At 41.4% G+C, this 26,131-nt stretch overlaps 1 protein-coding gene across 4 annotated transcripts in view; it reads left to right on the top strand.

Annotated features, from left to right (window-relative positions):
- Positions 1-19,758, top strand: part of LRRC8D (leucine rich repeat containing 8 VRAC subunit D) — a 130,728-nt gene extending 110,970 nt beyond the window's left edge. For 2 of the 4 annotated variants that reach the window (XM_073593178.1, XM_073593175.1), the window contains 2 exons: positions 9,668-9,741; positions 16,652-19,758. In XM_073593178.1, the coding sequence (XP_073449279.1) occupies positions 16,654-19,209 (2,556 nt within the window). In that variant the 5' untranslated portion in view covers positions 9,668-9,741; positions 16,652-16,653 and the 3' untranslated portion in view covers positions 19,210-19,758. The remainder of the gene's footprint in view (positions 1-9,667; positions 9,742-16,651) is intronic. The other 2 variants (XM_073593176.1, XM_073593177.1) reach the window with 1 other exon arrangement.
- Positions 19,759-26,131: the final 6,373 nt, after the last annotated feature.

Raw genomic sequence — 26,131 nt, 5'->3', positions numbered from 1 at the left:
TATCAGAGCAGATAGAGGCCCAGAAAGGAAGTTACTCATGGCACCAAGCAGCATTGGTAGTACAAGACGGATGTGTTTGCCAGTGCGGACCTCTCTAAAAGGTTTGAGATCAAGGAGTTTATCAACTGCTCCACTACCCATTTATTTATATGCTGGTATGTCCCTGCAACAAATATTATGTTTGCATAACAATGCGGCAGTTGTCCGCATTGACAAACTCATCCGTAATATAAAAAAGAAGAATGATGAGAGCCCACTGCCAATACACTTTGCTGAGCATCATGATGGAAAGCCACACGGATTGGTTGTGAAGGGGATCTTTGTGCTCAACCTGCCATTGCGCAGAGGTGACTTTAATACGATCCTCTTGAAAAAAGAAAAAAATTGGATTTTTAAGCTGGGCACACTTGCCCCATACGGTCTAAATACAGAATGTAACTTACAGATCTTTCTTGAATCATAAGATAATGGCAACACTGGCATTGATAGCTGCCTCTATTGTTTCACCATCATTACTAACTGACTAGCTCTATTTTTGCCCTTATTATAATTATAAGATAGTATAGCCATCTTATGGCCTTCTGTTTAGGATTTAACGTACTAATGTTATGCAGGTATATTCCTGGTCCTTCCTTTCCTTCCCTACATCCGCCCCCAGTTCATACTGACTTCCCTTGCCTTGATATGTGGTTTATGGTTTTTTTGAGTTACTGGGATGAAACCTACCCATCCTTTAAGGTAAGACGGCAGTAGATTGGCTGATGGTTTAATGGTTTATGTATATTCCTACCATCTTTTGAGATCTTTTAAGACAGGTCCTTGGATTTTTTTTTTTTTGAAAATGTTGCTTTGATAAACATATTCTGATGGTGGAGGAGCCCCACTGTTGGAATACAATGACACAGTGGGGAGGATTCCCCAAATTTAAATGTGGAAATAGGGGAATCTGGTCAGGTTTTTTTTTCCAGTCAGCCCGCTGGTTTATCGCAAAAATGTATGTGTTTTCCAGCCCCATAGCTGGCCATGCACATTTATTTCCTGGTAGAAAAAAGTTATTTTAGGCATTTCCTAGCAAAATTCGGGCACAAATTACAACTTGTGGGGGGGCACTGGACTATTCAGGGGTAAAACGAAAGGCAAGGGGCATATGTGACTAATGACTTTCAGTTGAAAGCAGTACGATTGTGATACATATATAGTAAATTCCGCGCTCAGGATAGTAGCAGGTTGCAGCCCCTCCTATTGGGTTCCCAAGGGAACTTATAGAGATAGAGATAAAAGATGGGGTAATTGGCGCTACCCTATAGAACAAATGAGTATATATTAAAAGTAGTATGAAAGTGCCTGTCTGTAGAGAAAGGTGGAGTACCTTATCCTATGAGGCAGAGTGTGTGTATGTGTGACCTTCAGTGTTCCGTAAAAGTGTGATAAAGCAAAACCAAATGTGTATGTGACAGGTACACCAGATATGTATAAATAATCATCCGAGTAGCATCCCATATGAAGAGAAGGGTGTGTGAGTGTATCTTTCAGTCAAAACTGAGCCTAACAACCTTGCATATAAACCAAACAAACAAAAATATCTTCCACGATTAATCAACCAAATATAGCAAGAAAATATCTTGTGGTAAACACAAGAACGATGTATACATAAAAATATGTATGGAATGTAAAAATATATATGCACCAAAATATAAATGCAAAAATATATAGACAACTAAATATATATAGTCCCACACAAACCATGTGTGTGGAAAACAAAAGGTGAATCGTAAAAGATATAATTAAATATAGAAATATAAAAAGTCCAAGTCCCACATGTAAAAATAAATAGAATGTAATCCCAAAATAGCCATTGGTGACTTGTAACAGCTGACTTCGGTGCTCAGCACGTATGGTGACTCGTAGTGCTCCCCCAAATGGGTCCCCACTCACCAGACGTAGTTACCCCTGCAGGGGTAATAAGCAAAAAGTGGGTGACTGTGGATAATCCTCCTCCTCAGCTTTCTTACTTTCCCATCAGTTCCTCCATCGGGCTCTTACAGCTGTCCTCTCAAACTCAGGGGTGCAATCCGGTCAGGACCTCCCAAATCCTTCCATAGTGTCTCAAAACTGGGTCTGTGGCTGTGAATTAGAGACACTGCAGACTATAGGTGAACAGGCACCACCACAATGGATTTGAAACAAACAAGATGTGCTTTAACTGCAGACTTTCAGCTTTAATTTGAGGGTATTTACATCCAAATCAGGTGAATGGTTTAGGAAGTACAACAGTTTGTATATGTGCCTCCCACTTTTTAAGGGACCAAAAGTAATGGGACAGATTAACAATCATCCATCAAACTTTCACTTTTTAATACTTGGTTGCAAATCCTTTGCAGTCAATTACAGCCTGAAGTCTGGAATGCATAGACATCACCAGACGCTGGGTTTCATCCCTGGTGATGCTGTGCCAGGTCTCTACCGCAACTGTCTTCAGTTCCTGCTTGGGGCATTTTCCCTTCAGTTTTGTCTTCAGCAAGTGAAATGCATGCTCAATCGGATTCAGGTCAGGTGATTGACTTGGCCATTGCATAACATACCACTTCTTTCCCTTAAAAAACTCCTTGGTTGCAGTATGCTTCGGGTCATTGTCCATCTGTACTGTGAAGCGCCGTCCAATGAGTTTTGAAGCATTTTGCTGAATATGAGCAGATAATATTGTCCAAAACACTTCAGAATTCATCCTGCTGCTTTTGTCAGCAGTCACATCATCAATAAATACAAGAGAAGCAGTTCCATTGGCAGCCATACATGCCCACGCCATGACACTACCACCACCATGCTTCACTGATGAGGTGGTATGCTTTGGATCATGAGCAGTTACTTTCCTTCTCCATACTCTTCTCTTCCCATCACTCTGGTACAAGTTGATCTTGGTCTCATCTGTCCATAGGATGTTGTTCCAGAACTTTGAAGGCTTTTTTAGATGTTTGGCAAACTCTAATCTGGCCTTCCTGTTTTTGAGGCTCACCAATGGGTTTACATCTTGTGGTGAACCCTCTGTATTCACTCTGTTGCTCTTCTCTTGATTGTTGACTTTGACACACATACACCTACCTCCTGGAGAGTGTTCTTGATCTGGCCAACTGTTGTGAAGGGTTTTTTCTTCACCAGGGAAAGAATTCTTCGGTCATCCACCACAGTTGTTTTCCGTGGTCTTCCGGGTCTTTTGGTGTTGCTGAGCTCACTGGTGCTGCTGAGCTCACTGGTGCATTCTTTCTTTTTTCTTTTTAAGGATGTTCCAAACAGTTGATTTGGCCACACCTAATGTTTTTGCTATCTCACTGATGGGTTTGTTTTTTGTTTTTTCAGCCTAATGATGGCTTGCTTCACTGATAGTAACAGCTCTTTTGATTTCATATTGAGAGTTGACAGCAACAGATTCCAAATGCAAATAGCACACTTGAAATCAACCCTGGACTTTTTATCTGCTCCTTGTAAATGGGATAATGAGGGAATAACACACACCTGGCCATGGAACAGCTGAGCAGCCAATTGTCCCATTACTTTTGGTCCCTTAAAAAGTGGGAGGCACATATACAAACTGTTGTAATTCCTACACCGTTCACCTGATTTGGATGTAAATACCCTCAAATTAAAGCTGAAAGTCTGTTAAAGCACATCTTGTTCGTTTCATTTCAAATTCCATTGTGGTGGTGTATAGAGGCAAAAAGATTAGAATTGTGTTGATGTCCCAATATTTATGGACCTGACTAATATATATATATATATATATATATATATATATATATATATATATATATATATATATATATATATATATATATATATATATATATATATATATATAAATTTAGCAGAGACCCTAGGTGGTTGTTGCAATATTTTGGGATAAAAAAAATACACTTTAATGATAAAAAAAAATGGTAAAGTTAGCCCAATTTTTTGTATAATGTGAAAGATGATGTTACGCGGTGAGAATCGTGAGAGAATCGTGATCTTTATTCTAAGCAAAAAAAGTTGTGATTCTCATTTCAGCCAGAATTGTGCAGCTCCCTATCCCTCACTAGACCAAGGAGACAGACCTGGACTGACATAAGGATGGGAACAAGTAGTGAATTGAGCCTTTAAGGACTGGTTGAAAATAGGATCTAGGAGGTAGACAGACAGGTCATCCTCTTCATACTTACGGCTGCACTATGGGTGAACTTTTTTAATGTGTAAGGATAGCATTTTACCAACTTTACTTCCTTTTCTTATTGTAACAGAAGCTCTGATCTCTATGGGGGTAGAAAGGGTGCTAATAAACCCAAGAGGGTGGTCAAAAATGGCTGGATTGGTCAGCTGTCTTTTCATGTCTATGGGTATGCTAGATCATGTTGAGGTGATTGTCATTTGATTTAGGGCCTTTCACACTGTCCCGCAGCTCAAATGATGCTGCCTGCACAGAGTTTTGGGCTGCAGAGCCGTGCAGCAGGGGTCTGTGTGATGCACTTTTTTTTTTTTTTTTTTCCCTTGAAGATCTGTGTAATGGCAAATATGTACACTAGTCTGAACATGACACACACAAAACTATTGTCCTCCATGAGGAATAATGTACAGTAAGTAACTGCACGGTGCATATAAAAGCCAACACTGGCTCTGGAGCTGTACAGTCCACTTTTTTAGAAAACCGGGTAAAAGTTGCCATAGCACGAGTATGGAAGCCTCCCATGGTTAATCTAGCACTGGTCAAACATAAAACATCTTGGATTATGATTAATGAAAATTTGACGAGTATTCTAAGGGACAAACAAACCAGATTTTAGAAAGTATGGAATCCCTGGATTAGATACCTCCAGGTTCTCTAGTGGTGGGGATGTCTTGGGAGTCTGAGTTGAGGGGACCTGTCGTTCCCCCCCCCCCTTCATTTTTTCTTTCTCTTTTCTGTCCCTTTCTAAGTTTCCTCTTTAATTATTTTTGTGTATGGATGTTAATGAGAAGGCCACGGTGTCTCTCTCAAACCTATATTGGGATGTAGGGCATAAAGCTTTGCGGTAAAGGAAACCTAGTTGATACTATGGTACCCTATTTTTCAGTATAGTTGGGATAATACCTGCATTGTTCTCTAATAGTCAACATTTGTGTAGTTTTGGATTATCCAGTGCCATGTACGTGGGTATTTCTAAATGCTGAGCTTTACACCCTTAGAGAGTGATTATCTCATTTGACAGGATCCACCTGTTAGAAGCAGTTCTTTACTGCTTTTCATGTCCTTTTCATTGAGACAGGTGAGTCCATGATTTGGTTCGAGGGTGTGCTCACCCTTTTATACTTGTATGCTACTATTTACATTTTTTGTATTTCAAATGTATTTGAATAAAAATGATTGAAAAAGAAAACGGGGTAAAAACCAGCTAATACAGCAGTGCTGATGTGTTTCAGCCAAGGAGGCTTTCCAAATAATATCATTAATATGTTTGTTTTTAAAAAAACTTGTTTTTGTGGAGATTGAATGTAATTGTATATGTGTATGGGGTACGCAAGCATTCTCACAATCCTTGCTGTGTCGCTGATCCGACCCACTGGAAATAATGGATGATTATAGAGAAATACAGAGCTCCCTCTAGTGGCTAATCTATACATCTCTATAGCTAATAAAATATAAAAAATATGGATAAACAAGCGCCAAGTTACTTTGGGCTAAACATTTCAATTGTAGTCAAAATTCATACTCGCTGAAAATACATCATTCTTTTAGTGAGTATCTGTCTATTACATATTTTGTTAACTGTGTAAAACACATTTGCTAGTAGTGTAAAATAAAAATGTCTTAGTTATTTACTCTGGACGGAAGTCACAATGTGCAACAGCTCTCGTATGTTCCAGCCAGGCATCTGCATTTGGCATATCCATCCTCGCTGTACCAGCAGTCAGTAAATATAATATGGGTTGGCTTTCTCTGTCTGAGATATTCCTACACTATTAATTGTGGCTGCTGACTAAGCGAGGAAAAAGTTTAACATGCCCACCTGTTAACTGTTATGTTTATCCTCTCTGTGTTTGGTTGGGTCATACTGCTTATGTAAACATGCTTGACCAATCTCTTTCTTGGGTTTTATGGAAATGAAAGAGTGATCATGTAGCTCTAATATGCACATTGACTATGCATAAATTAGAAATATCAAGAGCCCCTATACACTTGTGCGTTTGTGTTTTTAACACAAATTGATGCAAGCTGTTTTGTTAGTTAAGATGCGTTGCACTAAGGCAGCTTAATACATTTTTTAATGGACTCTCAATGTACAAAATCTGGACCTGCAGCAATTTGGAAACTCAAGGTACCATGTTGGGGTGTGCTGTAACATAGGTGTTTATACTGTACTGTGTATGGGTGTTAAGCTGCCATTCTAAATAAATTCTGCCACATAGTACTGTACATTTACAAGCGTTGTGGTAATGCTCAAGTGTGAAGCTGGACGTAAACAAAAAGAAGTTTATAGCTTTGAATTGCTTTATACCCAGCTGGACTCTGTGAAGGCATAACCCACTATAATTTAAAAAAATGGAAAGGGGGGGTGCCTTTTACCTCCTCTTTAGGTAGAATACAACATTGCTACACCCTAATTTGTACTGTTCATCATATTAGATGTTGAAAATACAAATCTTGATGCAGTTATACACATAGGGCTCATACACTCAGGTGAGCATACAGCAAGAATAATTTTATTTAAGAGTCAGAACTTATTTGAGAGTCAGAAATTGCTCAAGGAACCCATAGCAACTTCTGTTGGAACCCTAGTCGAGAAACCCTGGTCGAGAGGGGCTTATAGATTTGGATCCACAAAAGGGGACTGTCCCTCCAGAAGAAGAACATTTAGAAGCTGGGGTAGTCTGGTATAGTAGCTGTAAGGGAAGAGGGCCATTGTAGATGATCAGACTGATCTTAGTGCTCTGATCTCTGGCTAGGGAATAGGGAATATTTGCCCATAGCAGGCAGATGCGCTGCTTGACCAAGTCCACTCTTTTTCTTTTATTTTATAAAGAAAAATCAGTAGGGTTGTAAACATTTAAGGGATCACTGCTATATTGATAGAAGCCCATATGCTCCTCGCCATTGGGTAAGTGTCCCAAGAGATGGAAGAGGAGGCAAAACTCACAGGCATCAAAGAATTGGAATTGCAAGAAGTAGATTAGAAGTTGCGCTCTTAACTCGTACCTCTGTGCCTTTGTGCCTTTCCTTTCAGCCTGCTAGGATTTTTTTTTAAGAGGAACAGACCAAATTTTTGGGCCTCCTTCAAAGCATACCCAATACTAAAGGACATATGAGCTGATAGTATCTGCAGCATTCCTGCGGCCATATGGCTGTGGGCATAACTGGCCATGTACTGTATTTTGGTGCATATTTATAAAGCAGTGAATCTGACATTTAGCAAACATTCTCTGCAAGTGAATCTTCCAGATGCATGTTTTTTTTTAATGGCTGTAATTTATTCACCACAAAAGAATGTTTGGTGAAAGTCACATTCACTGCTTTATAAATAGTAGTGGGGGTTGGGCATTCTTTTGTAAAAACAAAAAAAAAACAATATTCGCAGATCTGAAACCGACAACAGCCAATTTTTTTGAAATTTTTTTTTTTTTTTTTTTTGCAAATGTATTTTTTTTTATATTTTGCATAGTACAAAATACATAAAAAGAAAATGAACAAAACCACGCCGCACAGGATTCATAGAAAAGACGAGTAAAAATAAAGAAACTCCCACAACATCCCCCACTTCAGATTCACCTCCCTGTGGACAAATCCACCTTCCCGGATGCAAATCCCCTAAAACAAAAGGCATAAATATAACATTATATTATAGGCATCGATATAACGATTTCACAGTTCTCATGGTAATAAGGCCATCAATCATCCCTACATCCCGCTATCTAAGCAACAGTCAGTCCCTAAATAATCCCAATGTTAGTACAGCAATTACAGAGCCATATCCATCACCACCCAGGCAACCGCCTCCCTATTAGTACAATCATATAATCAGGCTACAGAAAGATTGCTGTCCAAACTTTGTCAAATTTCTTTGGACACCCTCTGCTCAGGTGTATTGCTTTATAGAACGGAATCACCTTATTCACAAGCCCCTTCCAGTACGACAGGGAGGGCGTTGTGGGTAAACAATGTTGATTTATCTGTATTTCCTACCTTTATTCAGTCTGTACACATAAGTTACATTTTTTTGAAATAAAGATCTTTTGACCTAGCTTAAAGAAATTTAGTGGCCTAAACAAAACCTTGGATTCTTGTATAAGGTTTGAGGAATGAGAACCTCAGTTGGAATTTGCAGAAGGACCATTAGGTTGATAGGCTTAAAGTGGGCACAGCATGAAGATTGATGAAGGACAAATTCAACTGTGTGGAAATTTAGTAATTTACAAAACAAACAAAAAACTTGTGTTTTAGGTTCACGCCTGCTCTTTCTATACAGTCCCACCCTGGACCTCGCTTTCTTTAACATTTTTGTGAAGAAATAAATCAATCTGCATTTTGAGGGCCACACCTATCATTCCACATTTTAGAACAGAGGGCCTTTTATTGTCACTTACACATTTTGTTTTGTTCAAGCAGTTGTCAATTACCATTTTATGCATTAGCATTTTAAATTGCTGAACATCACAGTTAACCTAAATAAAAGTCTGCCTATGTCTGAAGCTCGCTTCCATACAGATCAACTGTGCTATGAAAAGTGGATACAATGTTTTATTCAAGGTTTTAATTTAGAAGCCCATTTACAAAATTGGGAAAATGAAAATGCTTTCTCTTTGCCACATTTCACATTTGCACTGTTGTATTTCACTGAGTGTTCCTTCATTACATAATTTACACTTGAAGTTTGATTGGCAAACTGTACTTTAAAAACAATTGGCTAAATGCAGCAAAAAACTAAAAAAAAAAAATGCTACTTTGCTACTTTGAAGGTTCCCTCTGCAACCTTACCCTTTTTGTAAATAATAAAGCCAAATTTAGGGATGGCAGTTTTTTGTTTTTAACATAATTTTTCCCCCAAAAAATGAATTTGTGTTTATTTCATGGACAATGCAAGGCTTATAATATCAAGCACACTAATCTAAAGCAAGAGAAAATATGTGCACAGGTTTAATATTAGGTGGACATGGATGGCAATATCACACACAGTAAATAATAAACTACTAATGTATACAGTATTTCATCACCACAGAGTTAAAGTGGTTGTAAAGGCAGAAGGATTTCTATCTTAATGCATTCTATGCATTAAGATAAAAATCCTGGACTGGACGGGGCACCAGGTCCCATATACCCCATTTAGGCCTCACCTAACTAGGTGACTGTCCCTAGAGGGACATCAAGCTAGTGCCCAGGGGGTTTCGGGGTTTCGATACCCTCCCTGGGCCAGCTTTGTAGTTAAATATTGTACAGTGTACCAGAACTGTTAGCCAAGGTCTGGCCCTCATTTTACTTTTGTGACCTACTCCCCCCATTTTTTTTCCCCTCCCCTCTCCCCTTTCCCCCTCCTTTTCCCCACTCCCATCCTTCTCCCCTTCCCCCTCCTTTTCTTTTTTTTCTTTTTCTCTTTCTCTTTCCCTTACTCTCATCATTGTTCTCCCCATTGGTTCGTAATTTTAACTGTTTTGTTGATTCGACCTTTAGGTAGTTTTTCACCTGCCAACACCCTCACGGGACTTACTGAAGGGAGCAGACAGATCGATTGTCACCGGCTTCAGGTATGCCGTCACTAAAGGTACTATCTTACAATGTTAGGGGGCTCTGCTCTCCACACAAGCGCAACAAACTATGGCTCAAACTGAAACGCCTAGGGGCCCAAGTCGTGTTCCTACAGGAAACACACTTTAGACAGCAATCCCTCCCCAAGATACCTACACACCTCCTATAATCAATGTTTTTTTAGTAACTCCCCAGTAGCTAAATCACGTGGTACAGCAATCGCATTTCATAAATCATGCTAGATAAATAAAAGGGGATTTTGCAAGCCACGATGGTATATTGCCTCAAATGTGGAAATCACCTAGCTGCTCGCGCAGAACACGTTTCATATGCCGTGCAATACAATGTATACAAAAGATACGCTGCGCTAAGGTGAAAATATCAATCTGGAGATTATTAATGCATATAAAGTATTCTGAAAATACCGCATAAGCGGCTTATCCAGCCACAGCAAGGCACAAAAGATATATATATTAAAAAAAAGTGTTTTTAAAGTGCATTGTGTAAATAATATACTAGATGTATACCATTAGAATGAGAGTAGCGATTACTGAACTACTGCCTGTATATATAATGAATGAACAAAAATCATTTATATAGCCTGAAAAATACCGTGTAAAGAAATGTATCACAGTGATAAGTGCAAAGTACAATAAAGTGCCAAGTGCCACACAATGAGTGTAAATATCAAATCCAGGATGTAATATGTGATTATTAAAGTCCAATATATGAAAGAAATGCACATAAAGTCCATAAAAACAGTTCATAAGAAATCCAATGTGCGTGCATTAATCTTAGTGCTCAGAATTCCATGCTCAAGTGCCATCCAGTGACCCCCCGGGGACAGCCGCTCACCTCAGAGCGTGCGACTCAGCTGTGAGTCTAAACACGCTTATGAGCCATCCCACGGCTCAGTGATGGAATCCATTTACACAATTTTCAGCAGCAACTCCAGGAATCCCCCTGATGAAGACACGTGGCCCTGTGTCAAACACGCGTAGGGGAGGGGCCAGGACGGAGCACGGAGCTATTCACTCCACTGAGATGCGATGCACAGCTTATCCCTCTTGACAGGCAAACTTTAAAGCGGGGGTTCACCCACACCGCCAAAAAAAAAAAAAATATTAAAAGCCAGCAGCTACAAATACTGCAGTTGCTGACTTTTAATACATGGCCACTTACCTGTCCCAGGGTCCAGCGATGTCGGCAGGGGACGCCGAGAACCCGCTCGGTTCTCGGCAGCTGCCGCCGCCATCCTAGGTGAGGGAATCAGGAAGTGAAGCGTTGCGGCTTCACTAACGCTTCACTTCCCGGTTCCCTACTGCGCATGCGCGTCCCAAGTGGTCCCCGCTCTCTCCTGGGAGCTGTGTGTTCCCAGGAGACAGCGCGGTGGGGACGGGAAGAGGCGTAGACTCCCATGGGAGTCTATGTCGGAAGTGGGTGCAAATACCTGTCTTAGACAGGTATCTGCACCCCCCTCCCCCCTGAAAGGTGCCAAATGTGACACCGGAGGGGGGGAGGGTTCCGAAAAGCGGAAGTTCCATTTTTGTGTGGAACTCCGCTTTAAGGCAAACTTTGGAGAATGTTATCAGATTGGTGCACTCACGCACCTTGCAAATGTGAGTACCCTAATGTGGGGAGCTTTTACTCTAGATAAATATTTTATAAACGATATCACACTATCCAGTTTTTTCTTTTCCTTTATTCCCAACTGTGGAGTTGCTGCTGAAAATTGTGTATATGGTTTCCATCACTGAGCCGTGGGATGGCTCATAAGCGTGTTTAGACTCAGTCTCACAGCTGAGTCGCACGCTCTGAGGTGAGCGGCTGTCCCCGGGGGGTCACTGGATGGCACTTGAGCATGGAATTCTGAGCACTAAGCACTAAGATGAATGCACGCACGTTGGATTTCTTATGAACTGTTTTTATAGACTTTATGTGTATTTCTTTCATATATTGGACTTTAATAATCACATACTACATCCTGGATTTGATATTTACACTCATTGTGTGGCACTTGGCACTTTATTGTATTTTGCACTTATCACTGTGATATATTTCTTTACACTGTATTTTTCAGGCTATATAAATGATTTTTTTCATTCATTATATATATACAGGCAGTAATCGCTACTCTCATTCTAATGGTATACATCTAGTATATTTTTTACACATTGCACTTTAAAAACACTTGTTTTTTTTATATATATCTTTTGTGTTTTGCTGTGGCTGGATAAGCCGCTTATGCGGTATTTTCAGTATACTTTACTTTATATGTATTAATAATCTCCAGATTGATATTTTCACCTTAGCGCAGCGTATCTTTTGTATACATTTCATAAATCATGCCCGTTCCAACCCTCAGAAAGCCGCATAGACCCGCAAGGCCGTTATGTCTTTGTGAAAGGGGTCATAGCCAACCAAAAATTCACATTTGCGACTCTCTACGTGCCTAATGCCCAACAACTCTTCTTTATAGATTCAATATTAGAAAAGCTGATAGAATTTCGAGAGGGCCTCCTGATCCTTGGGGGGGGAGACTTCAATGTTGGCCCTGACCCCCTCCTGGACACATCCTGTGGCCGCCCCACACATTCCCAGGCCTTCCTTAAGCATTTCTGTAAATCGTTACAGAATAATTTTCTCATTGACACTTGGAGAGCACTGCACGCGTCAGACAGAGATTATAGCTACTACTCAGGGGTACATGATGTCTATACGCGCATAGATCTTATGTGTGTAGATCATGATACTCTAGAGCAGGGGTCTTCAAACTGCGGCCCTCCAGTTGTTCAGGAACTTCAATTCCCATCATGCCTAGTCATGTCTGTGAATGTCAGAGTTTTACAATGCCTCATGGGAAGTGTAGTTCTGCAACAGCTGGAGGGCCGTAGTTTGAGGATCCCTGCTCTAGAGCTACTGCAGTTGGCTGAGATAGGGAATATCCCTATCTCAGACCATGCCCCTGTTCTTGCTACGATCAGGGTCCCCGATGGCATGGTCTTGGAAACTCAACGAAAATCTAGATGACGCCTCAGTGATATCTAAGGTCTCCGACACCATCACTCACTATTTTACAGAAAATGTGTCTGATGAATTACCAGAAGGAGTTGTGTGGGAGGGCCATAAGGCGGTACTCAGGGGGGAATTGATCTCACTGGGTTCTAAACTTAAAAAGGAAAGACAGATTGATTTTCAGAGGGTGCTATCAGCCTTACACCAGGAAGAACATAAACGCCAGGGGGATGTTGAGGCCCGCAAATGCCTGACTGAGCTAAAGGGAGTTGTTCTCACGCCTCCTCGATCGTTGACGAATATTACGAACATGGTAATAAGTGCGGCAAAATGCTGGCCAGGTCTCTCTGAAAGAGACGAATAACATACACACACTTAGGTTCCCCGGTGGTACAGCGACCCTGCACTCTTTTGGGATTACTTCGCTATTTAGAGACTACTATGCAGATTTATATCACTTAGACAAAGGCATCTCCCACACGGACAGAAAGCCAAACTGCGTGCTATTAGCGACCACCTCGCGTTGGCCGGGCTCCCTTCTCTGACGCCGGAGCAACGACTAGACCTCGAATCACCCATTTCCCCACAGGAGATCATTGGGACAGTGCAGGCTCTGCCTAATGGGAAGAACCCTGGCTCGGATGGCTATACCAAAGCATATTACGCTAAAATTCTCCCCCTGCTGCAAAACCACCTGTGCAGATACTTCAGTTTGTTCGCCCCCGGTCACCCGTTCCCACTAGAAGCCCTGTTGGCTCACATCACGGTGCTCCCAAAGGAAGACAAGGACCCTGCCCTCCCACAAAGCTATCAACCTATATCGTTGCTTAATGTCGATATAAAAATTTTTGCTAAAATTATGGTGAACCGACTAAAACATCTCATACCATCTATCATCCACCCTGATCAGATGGGATTTATTCCAGGTCGTGAGGCCACAGATAATTCCATCCGCTCCATGCATTTCATTCAGTGGGCTCGCTCCCACCAAGACTCCACTCCCTACCTTATCCTGTCCACCGACGCCGAAAAGACATTTGACAAAATAGACTGGTCATACCTCAAGGCGGTTCTAGAAAGTTAGGGTTAATGGCTATCTATCAACTGGATTCCCCATACAGAATGGCATGAGGCAGGGGTGCCCCCTCTCTCCCCTCCTGTTTGCCTTAGTTCTGGAGCCTCTCCTTAGAACAGTACGGGCAAGCAGCAACATTAGAGGGATGACGGTGGGGTCCACAGAATATAAACTCTCAGCTTATGCTGACGACGTTCTTTTCCACTTGACAAACCCTCTTGTCTCGCTGCCAAACCTTATGAGGTCCTACCCATTAATATACCCAAAACGTTGGCCACTAACCTGCAGCAAGCTTTCCCATTTAGCTGGACCAAAGCCTCTATTAAATACCTAGGGATCCAACTCACAGACCGGTTTGATACAATATACTACGCTAACTTCCCTACTCTTCTGGGCATGGTGGGTGCGCAGAGACCTGCAAAACTGGGCCAAGACCTCTTTCACATGGCTAGGTAAGGTTAATATACTTAAAATGAATGTCCTCCCTAGGGTACTTTTCTTGATGCAGATGCTACCCATCCCCCTCCCCAAAAGCTTCTTCCCACAACTTCAAAGCCTAATGATTAGTTTCATATGGCACAATAAAAAACCTAGGCTGGCCGTGTCCTTATTACAGAAACCTAAAGAGGCTGGGGGTCTAGGACTTCCAGACATATGTCGCTATTATAGAGCTATACCGCTCCAGCACATTTTAAACTGGCGCCATCATACCAACTCCAAACTGTAGGTCTCCCTAGAGAAAAGCCTAGCAGGTCGCAACCTGGCGTATGCCCTTTGGCTACCCCAGGAATACAGAGGGCTTTCACAATCAGCTTCTTCGCTGACCACTCATACCCTCCATGTCTGGGATCGCACTAATGCTTTGTATGCCCTGGCTCCCCATTGGCACCGCTAGGAGGATTCCTGTGGTTCCCTCCTGGGGAACAGGCAGCCTTTTTTGGGTCCTGGGTCACCGATGGCAACTATAGTTGTGGCAAATTCCTGGAGAGAGGCAAGTTGATCCCCCTAGAGACCATGAGGGACAGGCACGGACGCTTCCCAATGGACTGGTGGAGACAAAAACAGCTACAACACTTCATTGCGACCCACGGTGCCTCTATAAGAGGAATAGACACTCTTACTTCATTTGATCGATTGTTCATTGAAGCGGAGCCTACCCCCCATTTGATTTCTGAACTCGATCAGCTTCTGCTGTCACCAAACCGGCCTTTATCTGAGAATGGGAGCATGACCTGGAAGTCGAGTTCTCAGCTGAACAAAGGTCGCACATGTTTAGACTGGCATACTCCAGCTCCATAGACTCCAAGACACAGGAAACTAACTACAAACTTTTGACCCGTTGGTATCTGGTACCTGTGGCTCTATCACGTATCTACCCCTCAGTCACAGACCGTTGTTGGCGCGGCTGTGGCCAGAAACGCACACTCCTCCACATTTGGTGGGACTGCCCAGTGATTAGTCTATTCTGGCTAGAAGTCCACACCTGTATAAAGGATGCCCTGCAGAACGAAATCCCGCTTTCCCCAGCTCGCTTTCTCCTGCACCTCCCTGCCCTTTCTCTGAGCCATTACAAGAAAAGCACACTTCCTTATCTCTTAAATGCTGCTAAAAGGCTTATACCTCTATTGGAAACGTCCACAGATTCCTACTATAACGGAGTGGCTTAGGAAGGTGGACGAAATTAGGGAGGCAAAGGAGTGGGTGGCGAGGTGCAGGGTCAAAAGTGAACGTTTTAACAGTATCTGGGCACAGTGGCAGAAATATACTGCCGACCCAGACCCTGTGCCATCTAGCCTGGAGGTTGCGCTGTTGGAGTTAGCAGAGCCCTCACTGAAACTGAAGATACCTGTTAATGGTGACGTGCATACCTGAACATGACCTTTCACAAATCCTTCCTGAAGTTGAGATCCCTATACCCCTTCTTTTTCCCCTCTCTGGTTTATATAGCCGACAACTGAGCCCAAATCTAAGGTTCAACATATCCTTTGAAACTTTTTGTTATGTTTTTTCTTAGCTAATGCTCTTACAGTACTTTGATGGTTGCACCCGACGGGAAGATTTACCTGACAACCCTGGTACATTGGTGGGACCCGCATATGGGAAGGCTGCAGAGGGGGCCCAGGGGGTGTCTCCCCTAGATGGAGGTATGATGGAGGCTTTTTAGCCCCTGTCCTATGGGGGGGGGGGTGCCTGTCGGGTCCTTGTTAGCCGCTGGGCTGAGATACACCCCAGCATATTAAACGAGACCTACAATAAAAACATAAGGCCCGCCATTGACGGTCTGAGTCCCGGCCGGTTCAGCAGGAACCGACCGAGATTTGAATCATTAATGAGCAGGCTGAATGTACCAAGTTGATCGATCAATCCGCTTGGGTACAACCAGCCTGCCAGATTCGCTTGTGATTATCGCAAACGGCTGCTATAGTCCCTTGCGATAATCACTGTCTTCTCCCGACGAGGATAGCTCTCCCCCCCCCCCCCCCCCCCCTGCTGGGAGCAGACAATTGCTCAGCAGGAGGGATTCCCCTGTCAGCACTGTCTGTGTTGATGGGGGAATCGTGCAAATTTCGTTTGCAGGAAAGAAATACGCAACGTCTATGGCCAGCTTTAGGGGGAAATCCTTTTCATATTTGTCACCTTCAATCATAAGCACATACTGGATTTTGTTTAAACAAAGCAGCATGTAAATAGGGCAGCAAATCTGTTTTTATTCCCTTCTATGGGGTGGAATAATTATATCTTGTATGACTTCCATTGTATTTGTTAATAATGACATTTTCTTCTTTTTTTTTTTTTTTTTTTTTCTTTTTTCTTTTTAGGAATGTTCACCCTTTCAGAAGTTGCCTCACTTAATGACATCCAGCCCACCTATCGGATTTTAAAGCCATGGTGGGATGTTTTCATGGACTACTTGGCAGTGGTTATGTTAATGGTTGCAATCTTTGCAGGGACCATGCAGCTAACCAAAGATCAAGTTGTTTGCTTACCAAAGTTAGATTCAGCTGTATGTTCAGCCTCTCAAACTAGCAAAACCATACAAGTTTCTCCTATGTTTGAAGAAACTACAGCAGGACCTGATACAAAATGGGAAAGTACATTACCTAATGTTGAGTCAGAAGAACCTTTGACAAGACAAACCGATACTTTGGTCGCTTCGACTCAGTCTTCTGTTGAGAGCGTTAACAAGGAAGCAAGAAATCCAGGAGGGAGAAAGACAAATCTGGATTACCAACAATATATATTCATCAACCAAATGTGTTATCATGTGGCTCTCCCATGGTACTCTAAGTATTTTCCCTATCTTGCACTTATACATACAATTATTCTAATGGTCAGTAGCAATTTCTGGTTTAAATATCCAAAGACCTGTTCAAAAATTGAGCATTTTGTCTCGATACTGGGCAAATGTTTTGAATCCCCATGGACAACAAAAGCTTTATCCGAGACAGCATGTGAGGATTCAGAAGAAAATAAGCATAGACTTACTGGTGCTCAGTCCCTCCGTAAACACTTTTCAAATAGCAGTGAAGAGGGAAGTCCTAGCCCCAGCACTCCAATGATCAGCAAATCTGGACTTACGTTTTCAGCTGACAAACCAGTAGTGGAGGTTCCTGGGATTACCATCTTGGACAAAAAAGATGGGGAACAGGCTAAAGCTCTTTTTGAAAAGGTCCGTAAATTTCGCACCCATGTTGAAGACAGTGATTTAATTTACAAACTTTATGCTGTACAAACAGTTGTCAAGACCATGAAATTTATTTTTATACTGTGTTACACCTTAACATTTGTAACTGCAATAAGTTTTAAACACGTCTGTAAACCCAGTGTTGAGCACCTTACAGGATACAAGGAGTTTGAATGCACACATAACATGGCATTCATGCTAAAGAAGCTTCTTATCAGCTATATTGCTCTTATTTGTGTCTATGGCCTTGTTTGTTTGTATACTTTGTTTTGGCTCTTTAGGAGACCTCTTAAAGAATACTCATTTGAGAAAGTGAGAGAGGAAAGCAGCTTTAGTGACATTCCTGATGTTAAAAATGATTTTGCATTTCTTTTACACATGGTTGACCAGTATGATCAGTTATACTCCAAGCGCTTTGGAGTTTTCTTGTCGGAAGTGAGTGAAAACAAACTGCGTCAGATTAGCTTAAATCACGAGTGGACCTTTGAGAAGCTTAAGCAGCACATATCTCGCAATGCCCAAGATAAGCAGGAGTTGTATCTTTTCATGCTTTCTGGAATTCCAGATGCTGTGTTTGAGCTAACAGATCTTGAAGTTATTAGGTTTGAGCTTATTCCAGAAGCTAAGATCCCGGCTAAAATTTCTCAAATGACTGCTCTTCAAGAACTTCATCTCTGTCACTGCCCAGCTAAGGTTGAACAAACTGCATTTAGCTTTTTGCGAGACAACTTGAAGTGCCTTCATGTGAAATTTACAGACGTGGCTGAAATTCCTCCCTGGGTCTACTTGTTAAAAAATCTTCGAGAACTACACTTAGTAGGTAACTTAAACTCTGAAAATAACAAGATGATCGGACTTGATTCATTAAGGGAGTTAAGGCATCTAAAGCTTCTCTATGTGAAGAGCAATTTGACCAAAATACCAACTAATATCACAGATGTGGCACCACATCTAACAAAGCTTATCATTCATAATGATGGCACCAAGGTTGTTGTGCTAAACAGCCTTAAAAAGATGATGAATGTAGCAGAGCTGGAGCTCCAAAACTGTGAATTAGAGAGAATTCCGCATGCTATTTTCAGTCTGACCAACTTGCAAGAGCTGGATCTAAAACAGAATAGCATTCGTACTATAGAAGAGGTTATCAGTTTTCAGCACTTAAAAAGGCTAACTTGTTTGAAATTGTGGCACAATAAAATTGTCAGCATTCCTCAGTCTATTTCACAAGTAAAGAACTTGGAATCTTTGTATTTGTCACACAACAAGCTAGAGTCACTTCCAGTAGGCCTGTTCCTCTTGCAGAAGCTTCGACACTTGGATGTCAGCCACAATTCTATATCTATGGTTCCTATTGAAATTAGTAATCTCCAGAATCTTCAGCATTTGCATTTTACAGGAAATAAAGTGGACATCTTGCCAAACACATTGTTCAAATGCATCAAATTAAGAACTTTATGCTTGGGTCAAAATTGTATCACTTCTGTCCCAGAAAAAATTGGGCATTTAGTACAGCTTACACATCTAGAACTAAAAGGGAATTGCTTAGATCGCTTACCTTCTCATATTATTCAGTGTCGCCTTCTCAAGAAAAGTGGGCTGCTTGTTGAAGATCACCTGTTTGATGCTTTACCATCAGAGGTAAAGGAGGCATTGAACCAAGATACAAGCGGCCCTTTTGCCAATGGCATATAGACCATTTTGGCTAGTGTGCGGTATATTGAACAGAAGTTTGAGCAAACCTCTTCTTTTTCCCATAATTTTTATTTATTTTTATCTTTTTTTACAAACAACCAAAAATTACAAACCTTTAGTGTACATATTACATGAGCACATAAGAAGTAGAGGTATAAACAAGTCTACATAGAAACATAAACAGAACAGGAGAACAGAAGGTGAACCAAGAACCACACAAAGGATCGGCGAGTCAATACAGGCATTCAAACAGGCCACTTTTTTCTTCTCAAAATCTGAGACTGGTATTTTTTTCTTTTCTTGGTAGGCCATTGCACCCCTCAAGACATGATCTTTGCAGTTTGTCTATTTACTAACAGTTATTGTTCATTATTGAAGGTATAATTACATATTTCAATAGGTTTATACCATTTGCAGATCTTATGGAAATGCTGCAGTTATTTTTTATTTTTTTTTTTTTTTTTATGTAATTTTAAGGAATTCCCCTGGATGTTTACAGATAATCTGTTTGTTCACATTTGTAGATCAATTACATAGTAAATTTTGGTACTCTGTGTGTTTTTATTCTTAACTAGTGGATAAAGTAAGCACAAAATAGTGTTAAACTAGTGTCACATCCATTACATTAAAAAAAAAAAAAAACTTTGAGGCTTGGAGGGTTTTGTCCTCCGAATATGGTGTCCAAACCCATCCTTCTCTCCTTCCTATTAGCCACATTAAATTCAGTAGGTGGCCTCATTGTCCGGTGGGAAGGCAAAGACTCGAAGGAATGCTACAACCCCCGTCAAAAAGTATGAAATCAACACTCTTGGAAAATGTTCATTCAATTGTTTAATTGTGTAGAAAAAAAACGAATCAGGGACATGCCTCAAAACTATTTTCATTTAACATTCCAACCTTCTGGCTTTAAGAAACATAAAAAAAATAAAGAAAACTAGTCAATTGCAACTGTTTTTGCAGATCAAGCAGAGAACAAATATGGAATCACTCAATGCTGGGGAAAATATTATGGAATCACAATGTACTTTGCAGTTCTAAAACAAACCTCTGCATCAGATTACATCCTGAAAAAAGATGTCATCATCACCAAACATCCTTTCAGTTGATAGAATAAGAAAAGTGTCCAAAATCTCAATATAAACTTGTGCATTTATTGAAGATTTAATGACTATAATCTCCCCGCACCTTTACCTAACATGCAACCCCGTATCCTCAATGATTGTGGAAATTTTGCATGTTTTCTTCAGGCAGTTGTCTTCATACATTTCATTGGAACGGCATCAAACAAAAGTTCCAGCATCCTTACCCTGCCCAATGCAGATTGGAGATTCATCACTGAATATCACTTTCATCCACAGTCCATGATTGCTTTTCTTTAGCCCACTGTAACTTTGTTTTTTTTTTTAGGTGTTAATAATGGTTTTCGTTAATACAAATTAAATGGAATGGTTGTGAAAGGGAAGTGTACTGATAGAACAAGGAAGACATCAAAGTGTCAATATAGAAAACTTAAAGCAATATGCCTTGAAAACAGAAAATGCCCAACAAAACAAATGAGGAACAAATGGTCAGAAGCTGGAGTCAATGTCTGTGACTGAACTGTAGGACATCGCCTAAAGGAAATGGGATTTACAAACAAAAAAGCCAAACGAAAACCATCATTAAAGCGGGGGTCCACCTATCTATCGTTTTTTTTTTTTTTGAGTTTATTCACAAACTTTTCTTCTCAGCATTACATACTCACATATTGTGTGTAATGTGTCCGCCTGTGTCAGATTTCGTTGGAAAGAATAACTTATATTATTCACTGCAGGCGGTTTCCATCTTCATTGTGGGAATTTGAAGCCCACAAGCATTTATTTCCTGGATGTGGTGAATGCTGTGCTCCCAGCATTCACCGCTCGTTCCTGCACATGCTCAGTGGCATCCTGGGAAGCCTGAGACTAGCTCCCAGGAGTCTGGGAGAGGCTAGAAACACACCTACTCCCACGGGAGGAGAACCAGGAAGTGCAAAGAAGAATAGAAAAATAAAAGGTAATTATGGCGATTTAAATTTTTTTAAAGGGCATGTCAGCATCTAGGCAAGGAAGAGAATACATGCAGATATTGTTCAAAATTTGGGTGGAACCCCGCTTTAACACCTAAACAGAAAAAAACAAGGTTATAGTGGGCTAAAGAAAATCAGTCATGGACTGTGGATGAAAGTGATATTCAGTGATGAATCTGCACTGGGCGGGGTGATGATGCTGGAACATTTGTTTGGTGCCTTCCAATGAAATATATGAAGACGAATGCCTGAAGAATTTTGGACAAGCTTCTTATTCCATCAATTGAAAGGATGTTTGGTGATGATGACATTTTTCAGGATGTGATCTGATGCAGGTGTTTGTTTTAGAACTGTCATGGTGATTCCATGACATTTTCCTCAGAATTGAGGAATTACATATTTTTTTCCTCTGCTTGATCTGCATAAACAGTTGCAATTGACTACAGTTTTTCTTTTCTTTTTTAAGTGTATTTTAAAGCAAGAAGGTTGGAATGTTAAATGAAAATAGTTTTGAGGCATGTCTGTGATTAGTTTTTTTTTCTGCACAATTAAACAATTGAATGAACATTTTCCAAGAGTAATGATTCCATACTTTTTGGCCAGGGGTTGTAGATTATGCCTAGGAAGTAGGAATAAGCTCAGGTGAGTTTGGACATGAGTCCAATTCCATGGAAGGTATCCCACCAGGAAGCTGCCAAAGCTGACAGCCAATCATAGCCAGTGGACGCATTCCCCACCCTCGCAGCTACATGTATTCACGCCCCTTGCATATGCGCGGTTGCGGTGCGGAGAATGCCTCCACTGCATTGGCTGTCAGCTTTGCTAGCTCAGGTAGATATGAACTCTTGTCCAAACTCTCCTGAAATCATGCCTACTAGGAAACTGTGGTTGTAGTTTATGCTTTTGTTTTTTTAGGGAAACTGAAACACACTGCCAGATAATCTATGGTTTGAGGGACCACCTTATGAGGTCACAACCAAACCCTAACCCCCCAAAACACACGTACACCCTAATGCAGACTATATTGTGTCAACGTTATTATTTAGTTGCTTTTGAGGCTCATTTGAGGTAGGTGTTTAAGCGCTACATAGAGTTCATTAATTTCTCCCGTTTCAACTTCTTATCATAAGGCTAAATGAAAATTCTAAAGAGTACATTTGTTAAATTTTACAATATACCATCTTACAGAGATAATTTAAAATATAACTGCTTTGGTCCTTCTGATGCAACATTTCATCTTAGTATTAAAAAAAAAAAGTTGATTCTCTGAAGCATACCTTAAAGTCAAGTTTTGCAGCTATAACACTGACACTGCCACACAACAATAAGAGTTCTAATATGTGAATTTTCTTTGTCAAAAAATACATTTTTGTTTTACATAATATAACAAATATGCATAATTCCTTTAGAAATACAATCCATAGATGTTTGTGTGGGTCAACCTTTTAACCACTTCAGCCCCAGACCATTTGGCTGCGCAAAGACCAGAGCGTACGACGTGGCTCCCAAACAAAATTGACGTCCTTTCTTTCCCCACAAATAGAGCTTTCTTTTGGTGGTATTTGATCACCTCTGCGATTTTTATGTTTTGCGCTATAAACAAAAAAAGCAGCGACAATTTTGAAAAAAACGCAATATTTTTTACTTTTTGCTATAATAAATATCCCCCAAAAAATGTATAAAAAAACATTTTTTTTCTTCAGTTTAGGCCGATACGTATTCTTCTACATATTTGTGGTAAAAAAAATCACAATAACAGTTTATTGATTGGCTTGTGCAAAAGTTATAGCGTCTACAAAATAGGGGATTGTTTTATGGCATTTTTAATAATATATATATATTTTTTTTTACTAGTAATGGCGGCAATCTGTGATTTTTTTTTTATAGTGACTGCAACATTATGGTGGACAGATCGGACACTTTTGGCGCTATTTTGGGACCATTCACATTTATACAGCGATCAGTGCAATTAAAAATTCACTGATTACTGTGTAAATGTGACTATCAGTGAAGGGGTTAACCACTAGGGGGCGCTGCAGGGGTTAAGTGTGTCCTAGGGAGTGATTCTAACTGTGGGGGGGGCTGGGCTACATGTGACATGACACTGATCACCACTCCCGATCACAGGGAGCTGTGATCAGTGTCACTAGGAAGAATGGGGAAATACTTGTTTACATCAGCATTTCCCCGTTCTTCCTCTCCGTGATACGATCGCGGGTATCCCCGCGGACATCGAGTCCGCGGGACCCGCGATCACACTCACTGGGCTCACGGCGGGTGGCCGCGCGCCCACAATTCCGCGTCTAAAAGGGCAGCGTACAGGTATATCGGCGTGAGCCGGTCGGCAATGGTTTAAACTGTCATTTTAAAGCAGATGATGGATTTAGGGAAAGAAGAAATGGAATGAGTAATGCGATTATGTGAACTTTTGCTGCTTATGGACAATTTCATAATTTTTCATTAAGAGTGCAGGTAAAACAAAAATGATTTAAAGGACTTTCACAGCAAGAAGTGTACATTTAATGGCTAGTGGCAGTGGTTATGTTATATATATATATTGCTCTGTCACTGTTGTTGCTAGGGCCACTAGTTCTCTGCACAAGCAGCTAAAGGGCAATTCAGAGGACTAGTCTATGGGTGAAGTAGCATTTTTACATGCTGCTGAAGTTAGCATTTATCAAACATGATCACTTGACCCACACTTGTGTGACAAAGAAGATTTATCCCCACTTTAGTGTGATAAGAAAAATATGGTTAAAATTTTCACAACATGATATACACTTTGTTACAGTGGAACTACGCTGTATCTGAGCACCACAAACCAAAAACACTATTTTATTTTCAATATTCAAAGCAAACTCCCCCATCCATCTATGTCTCCATGCTTTATTTTGCTGAGAAATCACTTGCTTAGCATTTTTGGCTGTGGCCATCTTGAGTATGATTCATGTACTATTTACTTTCTGGAATCCATCTATTCTTAGCTCAGGCATGCAGGCAGGAGGGTGTGCTTAGCTGAGAAAATCCCTCTGCCTCTCCTCCAGAAGATTCCTGGGATGTATGACATAATTTTTCTAGGCCAGAAACCAGGAAGTAACTAAAGAAATGTAAAAAAAAAAAAACATTAAAACAAGTAAATATGACATACTTTACTTATCTATTTACTAATGCTAGCAGCAATAAGCCCCTTTTCACTTAGGCTATCTGTCCGATCAGGTCCGTCTGTCAGTTTTTCAGGCAGACCTGATTGAACCCTCTGCTGTCATCCGATCCAATCCTGACTGCCAGAAACAGACGGATGGTGGTCTTATTCCCCATCCATCCGGTTGATCAGATGAAAATGGAGAGACGGTCCGTTTCTATCCAATTGCCCCATAGAGGAGAGCAGGACTGTTCTGTGTCCGCTCTGCATAGCGGAGTGGACAGTGACCTGTCATCCGCCTGCTCAGCGGAGAGATCCCCAGCTGAGCAAGCGGATTTCTGTTAGCGGAGGCGCCCGTGTGAAAGGGGCTTAAGGATTAAAAATAGTCAGTGTTGATAGAATGATGTTCTGCTTTAAATTCATCTATATACACTGCTCAAAAAATTTAAGGAACACTTTTCAATCCGAGTATAGCAAATAAGTCAGTTAAACTCCTGGGATATTGATCTGGTCAGTTAAGTAGCAGAGGGGGTTGTTCATCCGTTTCAGCTGCTTTTAACAACAGGTGCACTAGATGGGCAACAATGAGATGACCTCCAAAACAGGAGTGGTTTTACAAGTGGAGGCCACTGACACTGTTTTTCACTAGTTTTGCATTTGGCTAGGGTCAGAGTCACTACTGGTAGCATGGGGTGATACCTGGACCCTATAGAGGTTGCACAGGCAGTCCAACTCCTACAGGATGACACATCAAAAAGTGCCATTGCACAGTCTCAAGAGCATGGAGGAGATTTCAGGAGACAGGCAGTTACTCTAGGAGAGCTGGACAGGGCCGTAGAAGGTCCTAAACCCATCAGCATGATTGGTATCTGCTCCTTTTTTGCAAGGAGGAACAGGATGAGCACTGCCAGAGCCCTACAAAATGACCTCTAGCAGGCGACTGGTGTGAATGTCTCTGACCAAGCAATCAGTAACTTCATGAGGGTGGCCTGAGGGCCTGACGTCCTCTAGAGGGCCCTGTACACACTGTTCAGCACCGTGGAGCTCGATTGGCATTTGACATTGAACACCAGAATTGGCAGGTCCGCCCCTGGCGCCCTGTGCTTTTCACGGATGAGTGCAGGTTCACCCTGAGCACATGTGATAGACTTGAAAGGGTCTGGCGAAGCCATGGAAAACTTTATGGTGCCTAAAACATCATTCAGAATGACCTGTTTGGCAGTGAATCAATGATGGTCTGGGGAGGCATATCCATGGAGGGACGCACAGACCTCTACAGGCTAGACCAGGGGTCTCCAAACTATAGCCCTCCAGTTGTTCAGGAACTACAATTCTCATCATGCCTAGTCATGTCTGTGAATGTCACAGATTTACAATGCCTCATGGGACATGTAGTTCCGCAACAGCTGGAGGGCCGTAGTTTGGAGATCTCTGGGCTAGACAATGACACCCTGACTGCCATTAGGTATCAGGATGACATCCTTGGACCCATTGTCAGACTTCACGGTGGTGCAGTGTGTCCTGGGTTCCTCCTGGTGCACGACAATGCCCAGCTTCATGTGGCGAGAGTATGCAGCCAGTTCCTGAAGGATGAAGGCATTGATACCATTGAATGGCCCCCACACTCACCTGACCTAAATTCAATAGAACACCTCTGGGACATTATGTTTCGGTCCATCCAACAACACTGGGTTGCACCTCATTCTGTTCAGGAGCTCAGTGATGCCCTGGTC

The sequence above is a fragment of the Aquarana catesbeiana genome, linkage group LG07 (genome assembly GCF_042186555.1).
Source record: "Aquarana catesbeiana isolate 2022-GZ linkage group LG07, ASM4218655v1, whole genome shotgun sequence".
NCBI lineage: Eukaryota > Metazoa > Chordata > Amphibia > Anura > Ranidae > Aquarana > Aquarana catesbeiana.
The sequence above is the reverse complement of the archived record's forward strand: the minus strand, read 5'-3'. Positions and strand labels throughout refer to the sequence as shown.